The sequence below is a fragment of the Chinchilla lanigera genome, unplaced genomic scaffold, assembly GCF_000276665.1.
Source record: "Chinchilla lanigera isolate Chin_1 unplaced genomic scaffold, ChiLan1.0 scaffold00093, whole genome shotgun sequence".
Lineage (NCBI taxonomy): Eukaryota > Metazoa > Chordata > Mammalia > Rodentia > Chinchillidae > Chinchilla > Chinchilla lanigera.
The window spans coordinates 4,067,612-4,082,743 of NW_004955494.1; the positions used below are offsets into that span (position 1 = coordinate 4,067,612).

Sequence of the window (15,132 nt, forward strand, 5' to 3'; positions counted from 1 at the left end):
TCTCCCCTGCACTCCTCACACCCACTGAGGTGATCACTGCCCCGTCCTGGTGCTGTCGTGGACAGGAAGCGGAGCTCTGGGCCTTCTTGTCCTGCTCTTCCAGGCAGCAAATCTGAATCACAGGTGGAGGCACCTGTGCTTTTCAGATGATGACAGCTGTCCCAAGGACCAAGGCGAGGAGAGCGCACAGGGGACGGGAAGATGGGGCACTCGTCAGCGCTGACTGTCCTCAGACACCCGCATTCGTTGGTGGAGCAGGTGTTTATTGAGCGCCTACCACATGTCACTCAGTGTGCTGGGCCCCAGGAAGACACCGAGAGTTCGAGGCCAGCCTGGGCTACACAGTGAGACCCTGTCTCAAAAGAATTTTATTAGTCCATATTTGCAGTAAGTAATGCTCATATTCCTTATGGGGAGCTGGCACGTGTACATAACACCTCTCAATTCTCTCTTCATCCCCTTCCTCTCTACCTCCTATCCCCTTCCCTTTTGCAAAAGACCTATCTTCCTGTTCCCTATGATCTATCTTTTGCTTTGGGCTTTATTTATATTTGGGGCTTCTCATGTAAGAGAAACCATGCGATATTTAAACTCGTGTGCTGATTTATTTCCTGTAGCAGTCTGGTCTGAAGGTGCTTCTGTTCTCTGGATGGCTCCAGTTTACCTTCCTTATGGCAGGGTGGTACTGTGTGGTGCAGAAGTGCCACACTTGCTTTATCCAGGGAACTGTGGAGCCCTTAACAGGGTACTGGCTGACACTGGCAAGAGTCACCCTATGTATTTCTCAGGAGCCAGCCCTTACCCTGGAAGAGAAAACATAGGCTTTGGGGTTGAGGCATCTTGTATCCACATTCTCTCTCCCTTGTGTGGGTGATCTTACCATTGGTTTATCGACCTTCTCTAACTTCTCTTTCCTGGTGTGATAAATAAATGAGAACAGTCCAGACAACCTCCTGAGGCCTGTTTCTTGCTTTCTCTTGTGTTGTGGTCTAAATGTACACCGTTGTAAAGTAATAGATCAAAGTATGCAAATGTGTACATGAACATACACCCTTGAGCGAAGGCTGTGCTCAAGCTGGTGAATGTTTACAGATGTAGTTCTCTGCCGATGCCTCCACTCTGGTGATGTCTGGCTTCCGACTAGCTGCGTAATATCCAACGATGAGCTGTAGATATTTACAGTGAATGGATGTTTATTGAATGAGTGTATTTTTATGCCTGCAGCCAGATGTCAGCCGTGTGATTTTCACTGCACCTGGCTAACCCAGCTTTGCTTTTTCCGCAGACGAGCTCTCGCTGGAACAGCACAACCTGTCTTTATCCTCCGAGGAGCTCCTGCCGGAGACGAGCCGCGCGCTCAGTGCTGCACATGTGGCCTTAACAGAGACTGTTCCCGGGTCCCTGCCCAGCAGGTCTCTCCCTGTCATAGCCTCTCCATCTGCCACTACTTTTGATACGACTTTTTTACACCATGAGGAACAGACCCGAAGTGCAGGGGATCATAGCATCTTTGTGGCTAATTACGGGTCAGTGACAAGTAACGAGGTGGCTGTTGGTGATGATGACATGGATAACTTTTTGCCAGATGCCCACTGGCCCTCTTCACGGTTGGTTTCCCCCGTGCCCTACATCACAGCCAGCCCTCCAGGGCTGCCCCGAGAAATGCCCGAGCCTGCGCCCACTCCGTTGCTACCCAGTATTTCTGTGCAGCATGAAGAGGTGGTGTCGGCCTGGCAAAACACAGTGCAGCAACCATCGGCATATGTCGAGTCCTCTGGGCACTTTGGCACTTTGTGGTCGACTTTTCCCACCTCTGAGGGCATAATTCCAACTCCTAGTAGGAATCTGGTGCTTTATCCTACAGAAACTTACAGGCAGTCATCAAGTAGGACCCCCCTAGAGATCGTGGCATCGGTAACGGAGGGTCCAGAGGCCCTGGATCTCAGCTCCTGGTCTCTGGTGTCTCTGCTGTCGGGTAGTGGCCTGACTCCGCAGCCATCTGTCCCCTCGGAGCAGGCCTCCCAGCCCCCAGACGATGTCCTGGCCACGAGCGCAGAAGGAGACCCAGCTGTGACCACTGCTTTGAGTCAAGCCCTGGAAGAAGCCATCTCTCCAGGAACATCTCGCACTGTCACCAAGTCACACGCAGCCCTTACGTTCAGCAGCACACATTCTGCTTTGTTTTCAAGCCCTCCTGCCTCTGCCTCCTTTTCTGTTCAAGCAGCCGATGTTTCCTCTCACCCCGTCCTTCCCAGCAGAGCCAGCGAAGCATCAGAATTGCCTCGCCGTTCTCTGGTCCCCAGTTGTACAGGTGGCCAGACTCCGCTGGCCTACCCCAGGCCGTACACTTGGTGCGCGTCCTGTGCTGTGGCTTCTCCACGGCCTCTTCCAGCCACAAGCCTTGTGGAGGGAAACATGGGGTCAGGGGATGGGCCCGAGACCCTGTCGCTGGCCACACTGCAAGTGAGCAGCCCCTCTCCGTGGAGCAGCGTGGGCCTGGACTTTGCTGATTTTGAGGAAGATCCTCAAGAATTTAATACATTTTTCCCCCCGAGACCTGTCGTCTCCCTTTCTTCCAGACTGGTGGGGGTCTCAGAAGCAAGCAGCAGTCTGTCAGCTGAGGTGGATGGGAGCGGCGTTACCACCACCCAGGAGTCCTCTGTCCATGGCCCCCTGACTGCGCCAGTGTCGCCCGATCCTGCCTCAGTCTCTTCTGTGGGCCCTGAAGCAGTGCCGTCCACGGTGGCGGCTGAGCTCCCTTCCGCCACCAGCATCTCCCTCGATTCTTCATTCTCTGTCATGGCCGACAGAACCCTCTCATCACTTGCCACCACGGACCGGAGTCTCTCCGCCTCTGACAGCTGGGCCCCTTCAGTAGCATCCTCCCTTCTCTCTGCCCAACACCCTGCCCACCTTTTGGAACGCGAACCCGGGAGTCTTTTGGATTTTGTGTCCAGCTTTTACCCGACTCCACCGCTGGAACTCAGCGGCCTGGCCCCTTCATCTTCAGAAGCACCTGCTTCTCCCTCTCCGATGCCAAGGGACCTGTCGCCCTCCACGTCTCAGTCCTTCTCCTCCCTGGCGGAGATGTCTGTGTTGTCTGACTCTGTCAGCTGGGAGTCACCTCAGCTCCCTGTCCCCAGTTCCACAAACTTTGAGGTTCCTCAGCCCTCACCCAGTTCAGACTTTCCTTTAAAAACAGCCGCTTTCCCGCCTGCTCCCTCGACAACGTCACCACTCTCCAGCCTCCCCTCGGGGTCTCTCACGTCTGCCGAAGCCTCCACAGTTTCCCTGTTGGACTTGGAAGCTCATTTTACCTCAGCTTTCACTGAAACTACCTCTGATCTGGGGTTTTCATTCATTCCCCACGAATCTTCCGTCACCTCACTGGTGCCCGCTGGCTCTGAGCCCACCCCGGACGTCCTAAGTGCTGGGACTCCCATCCTGTCACCGTCAACCGCTTTCTCTTTGACACCTGTTTTACCTGAGTCTTCTCTGTCCTTTGCTCCCACACCGTTCGATGACTTTGTCAGAGGTACAGGTGACCACACCACTGTCTTACCCTCTTCCTCCAGAGTCACTCCTACCAGTACAGCCTCAGTCACCAACGTGTACCTGTCCTCAGCACCCTCGGTTGTCTCAGAGCTGAGCCCCTCACCTCTGCCCACAGAGCCGGCCATCGTGGGCCCCTCCTCGGCACCCACAGATTCACCGTGGGACACCTCCCCTGAGCCAAGCACGTCTAGCGCTGGTGACACGGTGGACGGAGCCCTCAGTGGCCATACTGCAAGTCAGAGTCCCCAGGGGAGCAGCTCAATGCCACCCCTGCCATCCCTCTATCCTGTGAGCACTGCCACCCCTGAAGTGACTCCAGCACTGGTCACCACCCAGACACCGTACGTGTGCGACATCACAGTCCCTGACGCCTACCTGATCACAACTGGTAAGTCCTTGCTTCCGTCACCTCTCTGGGGTGGGGGAGCCCCTCAGGTGCCTGTCTCAGTGCTTCTCTGACAGACCAACAGGGTGCAGACTGTTGCCGGACTCACAAAACCCGGGAGAAGTGATTCCCCCGCTCCTGCCCGTCTCCTGGGGCTCCCAATGGTTACTTAGCTTCTGTCTCCTCAGCTATTAAACAAGGATGAAGGAAGCACTGCTTCACTGGGTTACTGTAAAGATTTAAGTGCATCGCTGCATATGAGATATTTAGCCACGTCCCTGGCACCTTGGAAGTACTGACAAAATATTGCATGTTACTTTGTAGTTGCAATAAGAACAAATAAAAGATGTAAGGGCGCTGTAGAAGTTTTTGGCGAGATCTTTGGCTCTGGAACTCATAACCCATGCGTGCACAGAGGATAGGGGACGCGGCTGTTCTCAGGGACTCCCCTGCAGGCTGACGTCCGGTGACAGTGGCCTGCTTGATTCGCCCCCTAAGTTTGCCTCCATGAGAAGTGATGCGGAGGTGCACGGTGCCTTGTGTGCTCACCTCCACCCTAACGTTGACAAGGAGCTGTGTGTCCGACTCATGGGGCTGGGGTAGAAGCAAATGGGGAGACAAGGGCAGAAGTAAGGGAGGAGTGGGGAGGAGAGGGTGGGCAGGGAGAGCGGAGGGGGTGGGCAGGCTCTTCTCTGTCTCCACCCGGGTGAGTGGGCCATGCAGGCGCTGCTTGCCGCCCTCTGAGCGCTCCCGCTGCCTATCCCAAGTGTGCTAAACGCATTAGCACTTAACACGCAGGAGGCACTTGTGGTGCTGTGGGGAGCATGGGAGAGCAGGACACGGCCGCAGACCTGGCAGGCAGGCAGGCAGGCACCGTGTTTCGTTGGTAGTTGTGATGACAGCAAAGTTCCCTATGGGTTCCTGAGGAGGTGAGATTGGAGTCCACGTTAAAGTAAGAGGAGAGCGCTGTCTTCTAGGTAGAGGGACAGGGTCCTCTGAACGGAGAGGACATTCAGCCAGGCCAGAAGTCAGACCAGGTCATGGGAATTAGACTTCAGCCTGCCCGGGTAGTCTTTCTGGGGAGAGGTAGGAGACTTTCTCACAGGCTACTTCTCTTTCCTTTTTAAACAAAAACTATTACAAAGTAGCTATGAAGTGGTTGGTTATAAAGAGCTTGTTGGAAGTTATTGAAAGCTTCTGAGAGTCTGTGGCACTTGTAATCTTGTGTCTTCTAGAATTTTTCTATTTTATATGTAGCTCTAAAAATATCAGATATCATGCAGTATAAATTTAAACTTTTTTTTGGTAGTACTGGGCCTGCCTGCCAGGTCTGTGACCGTGTCCTGCTCTCCTGCCACTACACTGGGTCATACCTGGGCCAACTCAGCCTGACCTTTATAAGCTCTGAGTGGACCAGACTGGGCCATGGTTAAACCCCAGGGCCTCATGCCTGCTAGGCAAACGCTCTGCTGCCGAAGTACACCGCCAGCCCCAGTTTAACTCTTACATGTGATATACGCTGAATGACATTTGGTGGCCTTTATTATTAGGTATCTAAATTTTTAACAGCTTCTGGCAGCCGCACAAGGCTGAGCGGAAGCACCAGGGTGCCTTGCCATATTGGAGAGGAGACAGGAGCCGTCTGCCTCGCAGTAGTAATGCGTTTGGCCAGAGGACATGTCCTCACCTGCGGTCCCTGTTTAGACGGGATCTGGTTGCTTTCTCTTTGGTAGTCATCTGTCAGTGAGGAAGTTGGACAGAGCGAGTGGGGGAGAAGATTCTCCTTCACGGAGCTCTGTGATAAACTAGCGGTCCTGCAGGTGCAGCTGGGCCAGGATGGTTTATGGGGAGGCCCTTGGCGCTACGTTATGATGGTTGGAAAGCTGTAAAGAGTTTCCGAAAACTCGTGACCTTATATGCTAATGTCGGGGTTTTTTGTGTCTTCCTTGTGTTAACTAGAGAAAGTGGTGGTTGCGGTGGGGACTGCTGGGGCAGCGGGGAGAGCTTTAGTTTAGAGCAGTGCTTGGATGTCCTGCGTGGATACCTTTACCTTTCTCTGTATGGGGATGCTTGCCATGCGTACTTCCGGCTTTCTTCTTTAGGGTCCTTCTCTTTCTGACTTTCCATTCTGTCTCACCTTCTCTAAGTTTAGTTCTTGAGACCTTTTCTTTCTTCCTTCCTCCCTCCCGCATCCTTCCTTTTGCTCCCTGCCTCTTCATTTTTTTCCTTAAGTGAGGTATCTTTCTTTCCGCCCCACCCCTTTCCTGCGCTTTAACCATGGCACAGTCTGGTCCACTTGGAGCCTATAAAGGCCAGGCTGAGCTGGCCCAGGTGTGACCCAGTGAGGTGGGCAGGGCTATGGGTGTGTTCTGATGGTCTCGTGATCTAAGGAAGTGATACCTCCCACCTTTTTAATATCTGGGTCCCTGACCCATTAGAAAAACAAGCAAGTATAACTTGAACCTATACTTTTTAAAGATGAGGAATATAATAATAATATTAAGTGTATTCTAATTCTGCATTATGGAAAGTGGATGGAAGAGGAAGGGAAGAGAATGGTGAGCATACTAAACACCAGTGATCAACAGACACTCTAATTAGTACAGATGTTTTTGTTTCTTAGACAGGTTTTTTTTTTTGTTGTTGTTGTTCAAGGAATCAGACTTACAACCTCACACTTGCCAGGCAGGTGCTTGTGCCGCTGAGCTATATCCCCAGCCCCCGAGCTGTTTTTGTTTTTGAGACAGGGTCTTGCTGTGTAGCCCAGGCTGGCTTCAAATTTGCAGTGCTCCTCCTGCCTCAGCCTCCCGAGTATATAGGCGTATGCCCCCACAACCAGAATAGTACAGATTTTCAAATGGATCTTTGTGGATGTGGAGAAAACGAAGCAGAATTAGACTTTGGTATGGAAAACATTCTGTCGCCTGCATGAAAACCTAAAACATGAGAATTCGGAAAAATCTTCCTTGTGCATTATTAGTGATCAATACTGGTTACATACTTTGAAAAGTTAAGGTGGGAACCCGCCTTTTGTGGAGGAATATGGCTAGTTTTGTTGAGTAGCATCATAAGGCCTGGAAGTATTCTTTCTGATAGCTTTTAAAGCGTTGTGCTTTGCAGTTGGGAGCATGGCCAAGAGACAGCCTGATATTTGTTCATTGCTCATGAAAATGAGAACCGGAAGCTGTTGGTCCTCTTGCTGGTTCCCAGCAGCTGCTTCCAGATCTCACTCCCCGAGGCAGAGAGTTACTCTTGGGTGTTGAGCTGGCGCTTTGTGCAGCTTCCCTGCTACCTTGAGGCTCCTGCATTCCTCTGTGGGTAGTTAGTGGCATTTAGGTCCTTCACCTCTGTCCTGTCTGCATCTGAACCTTATTTGAGAAAGTGACTTTGGGGGCTGCTCACACACTTGGACACGGAATGACACTAAAATGTGATTGGTGGTTGGCTTGGACTTGCAGTGCTGGCCAGAAGAGCCGTCCAGGAGTACATCATCACAGCCATCAAGGAGGTGCTGAAGGTGCACTTCAGACGCGCCGTGGAGCTGCAGGTGAGTCCCGCGGCCGGGTGTGAGCCTGTCGGCAGGTGACAGTGCCGCAGGATCCTTCTCTTTCCCCATCCCGCGCCTCTCCTGGCTCATTGCTGCTCCTGCTCTGGTTCTCTGCTCATTCTTGTCAGGGAATCCTTTCCTGGCTCCACACAGGGCCGGGTCAGCCCCTGGGGAAGCAGGGAGGGGATGTGTTCACAGAGTTGGAACAACGGGCTCTCAGTCCAGAGGCAACCTTCTGGGGAGATGCCCATGACAATTTTGCTTCCCTTGATTCATATTAAAGGACTTGGATTTGAACTTAGATTTCAAGTTTAGACTAGATTTCAGAGACATTTTCATCCTTTTGTACACTTAGTGGGATAGAGATGGATTCGTACTTTTTTTTTTTAAATTTTTGAGACAGAATTTCCCTTGGTGGTTGAGGCTGATCTTGAAGTCACTTTGTAGCCCAGGATGGCCTCGAATTCACAGTGATCCTCCTGCCTCAGCCTCCCAAGTGCTGCCATTGCAGGTGTGCCTATCTTTTACAAGGACTCTGTGACAGTGGTCCTTTCCCCGTGTGGCTCAGGGAGCCGTGCTTATCTGAACGCGTACTGTCCCTAACCAAAGCCGTGAGGCACAGTGGCTGTGGGGCTCGTGAAATAGCGCTCTGCTGGGTTGGGGTGTGCTGCCAGTGTAAAATATACACTGGATCTTAAAAATGAATGAGAAACGTAAAATATTTCACCTGTACTTTTTGTATTGACTACAAGTTGATTGCTGTTTCATATCTATTGGGGTTAAGTAAAATGTATATGGGATTAATTTCACCCATCCCTATGTTTTTTAAGTGTGGCTGCTAGAAATTTAAAATTGCCTGAGTGGCTCCTGTTATACTTATTTTGGATGGCGATGTCCAGTTGAGTAAGAGCTTCTTTCTGTGTGGGTAAAACACAGCAGCCACCTGAACTCTGTATAAATCATTGCTCAATTCGTATTACTGGCTTCTCCTTCTTGCTGTTTTCGAGAAGGTTGGAAGACTATAAAAAGAATAGCTCAAATAGAATGTTGGTTGTATATGAAGCAGTACCTTTCACTTAAACCAGTGATGCATTTTTAAACCTAATTTATTATTTTTGTCTCCAATGCAAATTCCTTGAAGTTTGAATCATCTTTTGTATATTTGATTCCCTAGGTTTATGAGCTGTTCACGGATTTCACTTTTTTGGTAACATCCGGTCCTTTCGTTTACACGGCAATATCAGTCATTAATGTCCTCATCAACAGTAAACTCGTGCGTGACCAAACTCCCTTAATCCTGTCTGTGAAGCCTTCATTCCTGGTGCCTGAGTCCAGGTTCCAAGTTCAAACAGGTGAGAACTGAGCACCGCAGTTTTTATTTGTAAGTAGAAATTTTTTGTATATATATTTTTAAAATAGAGGATTGCTTTTAAATTTTATTTTTTGGTACCAGGAATCAAACTCAAGACCTTGCACTTGCCAGGCAGGTGTTTGTGCCACTGAGCTATATCCCCTAAATTTTATTTCTTGAAATAAAGTCTTGCTATGTTGTTTAAGATGGCCTTGAACTTCCGGGTGCCACTGTACTTGGCTTTATTATTTAACTAAAACACCAAACTTTATAGTTATGGAAAAATTCGAAGCTATACAAAAGTATAGAGAATCTGTTGATGAATCCCAATGTGCCCGCCATAGGATTCCAGCAGTTTTTAACCCCTTACCCAGACTACTACCTCTACCCCCACTCAATGCTCTCCATCATGTTATTTTCAGTGAATCTCAGGCAGTGTATTATCTCACTCAGAAATACTTCATCTTATGTCTCTAGTAGAAAAGGCCTATTGTGCACACACACACACACACACACTCTCTCTCTTTCTCTCTCTCTCTCTCTCTCTCTCTCTCTCTGTCCACATCATGCCCCCTGAAGCTAACAGTAGTTCCTTAATATCACACTGCACTTTTATTGTAAACATATACAAAAGTAGAATAACATATTACTTTCACAATCAGAATAGATGGTCTCTACCTCACTCTGATAAAAGCCATCTATGACAAACCAACAGCCAACATCATACTAAATGGACAAAAACTGAAAGCTTTCACTTTAAAATTAGGAACAGCACAAGGATGTCCACTGTCACCACTCCTATTCAATATAGTGCTGGAAACATTAGCCAGAGCAATTAGACAAGAGAGAGAAATAAAAGGAGTAAGGATAGGAAAGGAAGAAATGAAATTATCATTATTCGCAGATGACATGATACTCTACGTAGAAGACCCCAAAAACTCCACCAAGAGACTTGTAGATTTAATAACCAAATTCAGTAGCATAGCTGGATACAAATCAACACTCAAAAATTAATAGCCTTCCTGTACACAAACAACAAATACACTGAGAGAGAAATTAGGGAAACCATACCTTTCACAATAGTGTCCAAAAAAATGAAATGCTTAGGAATCAGTCTAACAAAGAAAGTAAAAGAGATCGAAGAGGATTTCAGAATATGGAAAGGTATTCCTTGCTCCTGGATAGGAAGAACCAATAGTGTGAAAATGGCCATACTCCCAAAATTGTTGTATAGATTCAATGCAATCCCAATTAAAATACCATTAATATACCTCACAGGACTAGAGAAAACATTCCTGAAATTCACCTGGAACCAGAAGAGACCTAGAATAGCAAAAGCAATCCTCGGCAACAAAGGAAAGGCAGGAGGCATCACAATCCCTAATTTGAAATTATACTACAAAGCTACTGTGATAAAATCAGCATGGTACTGGCAAAAAAACAGAGCTAAGGATCAGTGGAACAGATTAGAAGAGCAGACACAACTACAAATACACTCAGCCACCTTACCTTTGACAAAAGGGCCAAACATGTTCACTGGAAGAAAGATAGCCTCTTTAATAAATGATGCTGGAAAAACTGGCTTTCCACATGCTGAAGACTAAAATTAGATCCATGTCTATCACCATACACTAAAGTCAAAATGGATCAAAGATCTAAATATACAAACAGAAACACTGGAGGAGAGGGGCAGGGGATTTAGCTCAGCGGCAAAAGCGCCTGCCTGGCAAGCGCAAGGTCGTGAGTTCGGTTCCTGGTACCAGAGAAAAAACAAAAAAAAAAAACAAAACAAAACAAAAAAAAGAAACACTGGAGGAGAAATTAGGTAGGAATCTTGAAGATGTAGGGGTAGGCAGAGAGTTCATGAACAAAAACCAAACTGCATGGGAACTACTTCAAAGAATGAACAACTGGGAGCTCATTTTATTGAAAAGTTTTTGCAGATCAAAAGAAATCACCAACAGGGTAAAAAAAAAACCCATGAATTGGGAAAAAATTTAGCCAACTGTCCCTCAGAAAAAGGACTTCTATCTAGAGCATACAAAGATTCAGGCCCTCAAAAGTCAAAGACCCAGTCCAAAAATGGGGCTCTGAGATGAATACACACTTCTCAGATAAAGAAATACAATTGGCAAATAAGTACATGACAGAATGTCCAACATCATTGGGCATTTGAGAAATGCAGATTAAAACAATACTGAGATTCCATCTCACCCCAGAAAGAATGGCTTTAATCAAGAAATCAACCAATAACAAACGCTGGAGGGGCTACGGGGAAAAAGGAACCCTCCTCTACTGTTGGTGCAAGTGTAGGCTGGTGAAACCACTGTGGAACTCAGTGTGGAGATTACTCACAAAACTAGGATTAGAGGTCCCACTTAACCAAGCTATTCCCCTTCTGGGTATTTTTTCAGAAAACCTGAAAACGTCATACCACAGTGATATATGTGCACTCATATTTATAGCAGTGCAATTTGTCATAGCTAAATCTTGGAAACAACCCAAATGCCCATCAACTGAGGAATGGATAAAAAGATGTGGTATTTTTATACAATGGAGTATTGCTCAGCTATAAAAAGATAAACTTGAGGTTTTTATAGGTAAATGAATGCAACTAGAGACCATACTCAGAAATGAGATAAATCAGACCTGCATGTGTAAACATCATATTGTCTCCCTCGTATAAAAACCTGAAAGAGTAAATAAAACTCAAAAGGTACAATAGATGTTGTGAAAGGGAAAGAAACTGCACAAAGGGAAGGAACAACTGCGATAAGAGAAAGAAGAGAAGGAAAGAAAGAAGAGAAAAAAATACATATGTATATACAAGGATAGCTGGGGTAATTGTACTGCTGATGTCTATTGCTTTATTGAAAGGAACAGTTAATTTTTTTGACCAATTTTGCATGCTTATATCTGGTAATCTGAACAACTAATTTGAAGACAGCAATATGCAATATAACAACCATTGTTGAATTCCTACCATTTTTTTTTTTTTTTTTTTTTTTTTTTTTTGGTTTTTCTCCGGTACCAGGAACCGAACTCACGACCTTGCGCCTGCTAGGCAGGCGCTTTTGCCGCTGAGCTAAATCCCCAGCCCCGAATTCCTACCATTTTGTTTAGTGAAGCTCTATATCATTTCTAATGTTTTTGAATTATTTTTTATTTTCTTTAATTGTTCAGTCAATCTTGCAGTCTTACATCTGGTAATCTCAGCAACTTCATTGAAGATAACAATATGTAGTATAACTATTCTTGTTAATTTTCTACCATCTTGTTTGGAAGTTCTGTATCGTTTTTATTGTTTTTGTGTTTTGTCTTTCTCTTTGTTGTTGGTATTGTTTATCTTTCTCTTTAAAATAAAAAAAATTACTTTCGCATGTGCTCATCACGAAGCTTAAGAAAAAAATCAAGACTTTACCAGTTTTGTTTCATCTCTCCCCCACAGGCTTTTTTTTATGAAGATGTGGGAGTGTTTTATGGCAATACCAGAGACAATGTCATTTCACCAGTAAATATATAAGAATTAATCTCTTATGGATATATATATATATATAATATATACACACACACGCACACACATATATATATATATTTGAAGTGTGTTTCTTGCAATGGTTAGATTCTTAAACTAAGAATTTTTCTGTTTTAAAACAATGCCCATCACCTTCATCTTGCCTGAATTAATTTGGTACAGAGTTGGCTCTCTGCATGCCAGTGAGATAACACATAGACGATGACCCACCCATGGCTTGGGAGCAGCTGGGTAGCTCTGCCTGTCGCTTGCCACCCCAGGAAGTAGTTGAGCAGTTTCTCAGAGACATGGTCCACCCCAGCCCTGAGACCCAGACAGGCAGCATACCACTTCCCACAGCCATGGGAGACAGCTGGTTAGACCATCCTGAGCAAGTTGTCCCTCAGAGGCCCTGCAGGTCACCCTTGGAGCCCTGGGACACTGACAGGCGCCCCACTAGTCTGCAGTGCATTCAGGCTCCTGTGTGGCTTCAGACACTGATCCACTAGCAGCAAGCTGCAGTACACCCACCTGGACCCCCAGGTGGGCCTCATGCAAACTATGGAACCTGAGATGTGCCTCACAGCTGGTAGTGCAACCTCACAACCCCTGAGCCTAGGTCACCAGGCCATCTGAAGATGGTGCTGATGTTGATTGTAGCTAAAGAACCTGTATGGACATCAACTTAAAACACCTACCTGGAACCAAAGCCACATGGCTTTTCCAACAAACACCCTAGGACACATTGCCAGGAGGAAGTCATTCATTAGCAAAGCCATCCTGTACACAGAAACATCAGTGTAGGGACATACTAAGCTTGGAAAAGAAATGTAAAGTGATACCTTCAAAAGGAACACTCTGTAGCAGTAGACCTGAAAGAAAAAGAAATCACTGAATTACCTGAAAAAGAACTTAATAATAATAATAATAATAATAATAATAATAATAATATTTGGTTTTTCTGAGACAGAGCCTCACTATGTAGTCCAGTCTGGCCTTGAACTCATGGCAATCCTCCTGCCTCAGTCTCCTCAGTGCTGGGACTACAGGCATGTGCCACTCCACAGCTGGCTCTCAAAATCATGATTTTAAGGAAACTTAATAGGATACAAACAATTCAGTGAAACTAGGAGGACAATTAGGAATGGGAGATTCAGCAGGAAGTTAGATATTATAAAAAAGAACAAGTCACAGAGCTAAAGAACACACTAAGTAAAATAAAAAATATATATATAATTGAGATCTTCAACAGCAAAATGGGCGAGGCATAAGAAAAAATTTCTCAGCTTGAAAATAGTTTTCTGAAATGAGCTAGTCAGACGAAAAACAAACAACCCCTCCCCCATAAATTAAAAGAATTAAAAAAGCCTTTGAGACATACAGGAGACCATGAAGTGTGGAGACATCCACCTGATTGGGTTCCAAAGGAGAGAAGAAAAAAAGGCATAGAAAAACCAGTTCAGGGGAATACTGCTGAAGACATTCCAGGTCTGGGCAAAGATACAGATATCCAGGTCTGAAAGCTCAGAGGACACCCTCATAGAGTCACCTAGAAAGATTTTCTTTGAGGCAATGTATATTATAGTCAAACAGCCAAAAGTACAAGGCAAAGCAAAAATTCTAAAAAAACAACAGAAGTATCAAGTCCTATACAAGGGAATGCCCATTACACCAACAGCAGACTTCTCAGGTCAATGGAGAAGGGAATGATACAGTTACTTCTGAGACGAAAAAAGAAAAAAGCCAAAATTTATTGGAAATGTTAGCTTGCCTTGCAGAATACTCATACAAGTCACATGCAACCCAAGGTTTTCCTCTACATGAAAATTACACAACATTGTTATGAGTGACCATCCCTTCATAAACAAAGCCCCCAAGAAACTGTACAAAAGTCATTTACTTTAACAGTATAAAAGCTTTACATGAAAAACTCACAGCAAACATCATACCGAATGGGGAAAAGCTACAACTTTTGCCTTTAAGATTGAGAGCAACACAAGGATGTCTGCTTTTACCACTTCTATTCAGTATAGTTTTGGAAAGCTTAGCCAGAACTACAGGCAAGAAAACAAAACAAAGAGTGTCCAGATAGGAAAGGAGGAAGTAAAAATGCCCTTGTCTGCAGATAACATGATTTTATCTGTAAAAAAATCTGAAGACTGCACACACACACACACACACACACACACACACACACACACTCCTGTTAGAATTAACAAATGAATTCATACGATTGTAGGATATAATATAAACATATATAAATTGTAGGTGTTTAAATACACCAAAAATAAAATCGCTGATGAAGAAATCAAGAAAATAGTCTCATTCACGAGAAGTGACAATGACAACGACAACAACAGCACCCCAAAACCCAAGCAGAAAACTTCTAGGACTAAATTAAAGCAAGGGAAGGCGTGATCTCTACAGTGAAATTTACAAAACACCAATGAAAGAAATTAAAGGAGACGCTCGCAAAATGGAAATGTATTCCATGTTCATGAATTGGGAGACTTGCTATAATTAATATGTCCACACTACCCAGAGTGATCTACAGATTTAATGTAATTCCTATCAAAATACCAGACATTCTTCACAGAAATAGAAAGCCAAACCAAACCAAACCAAAACCAAAACCTTGTAAAATTTGCACGGAGCCACAAAAGACCCAGAATAACCAAGGCAATCCTGAGCAAAAAGAACAAAACTTCGAAACATACTATAAAACCATTGCAATAGAAACACAGAGTATTGTGTGAAAGAGAAATTATACATCAATGGAT

The 15,132-nt window shown here is 45.7% G+C and overlaps 1 protein-coding gene across 1 annotated transcript in view; it reads left to right on the top strand.

The window, feature by feature from the left end:
* The first annotated feature begins 201 nt into the window (after positions 1-201).
* Kiaa1549 (KIAA1549 ortholog) overlaps positions 202-15,132 on the top strand; it is an 84,556-nt gene continuing 69,625 nt past the window's right edge. The window contains exons 1-4 of the mRNA XM_005405541.1: positions 202-319; positions 1,286-3,943; positions 7,399-7,487; positions 8,662-8,839. Coding sequence (XP_005405598.1) covers positions 202-319; positions 1,286-3,943; positions 7,399-7,487; positions 8,662-8,839 — 3,043 coding nt within the window. The remainder of the gene's footprint in view (positions 320-1,285; positions 3,944-7,398; positions 7,488-8,661; positions 8,840-15,132) is intronic.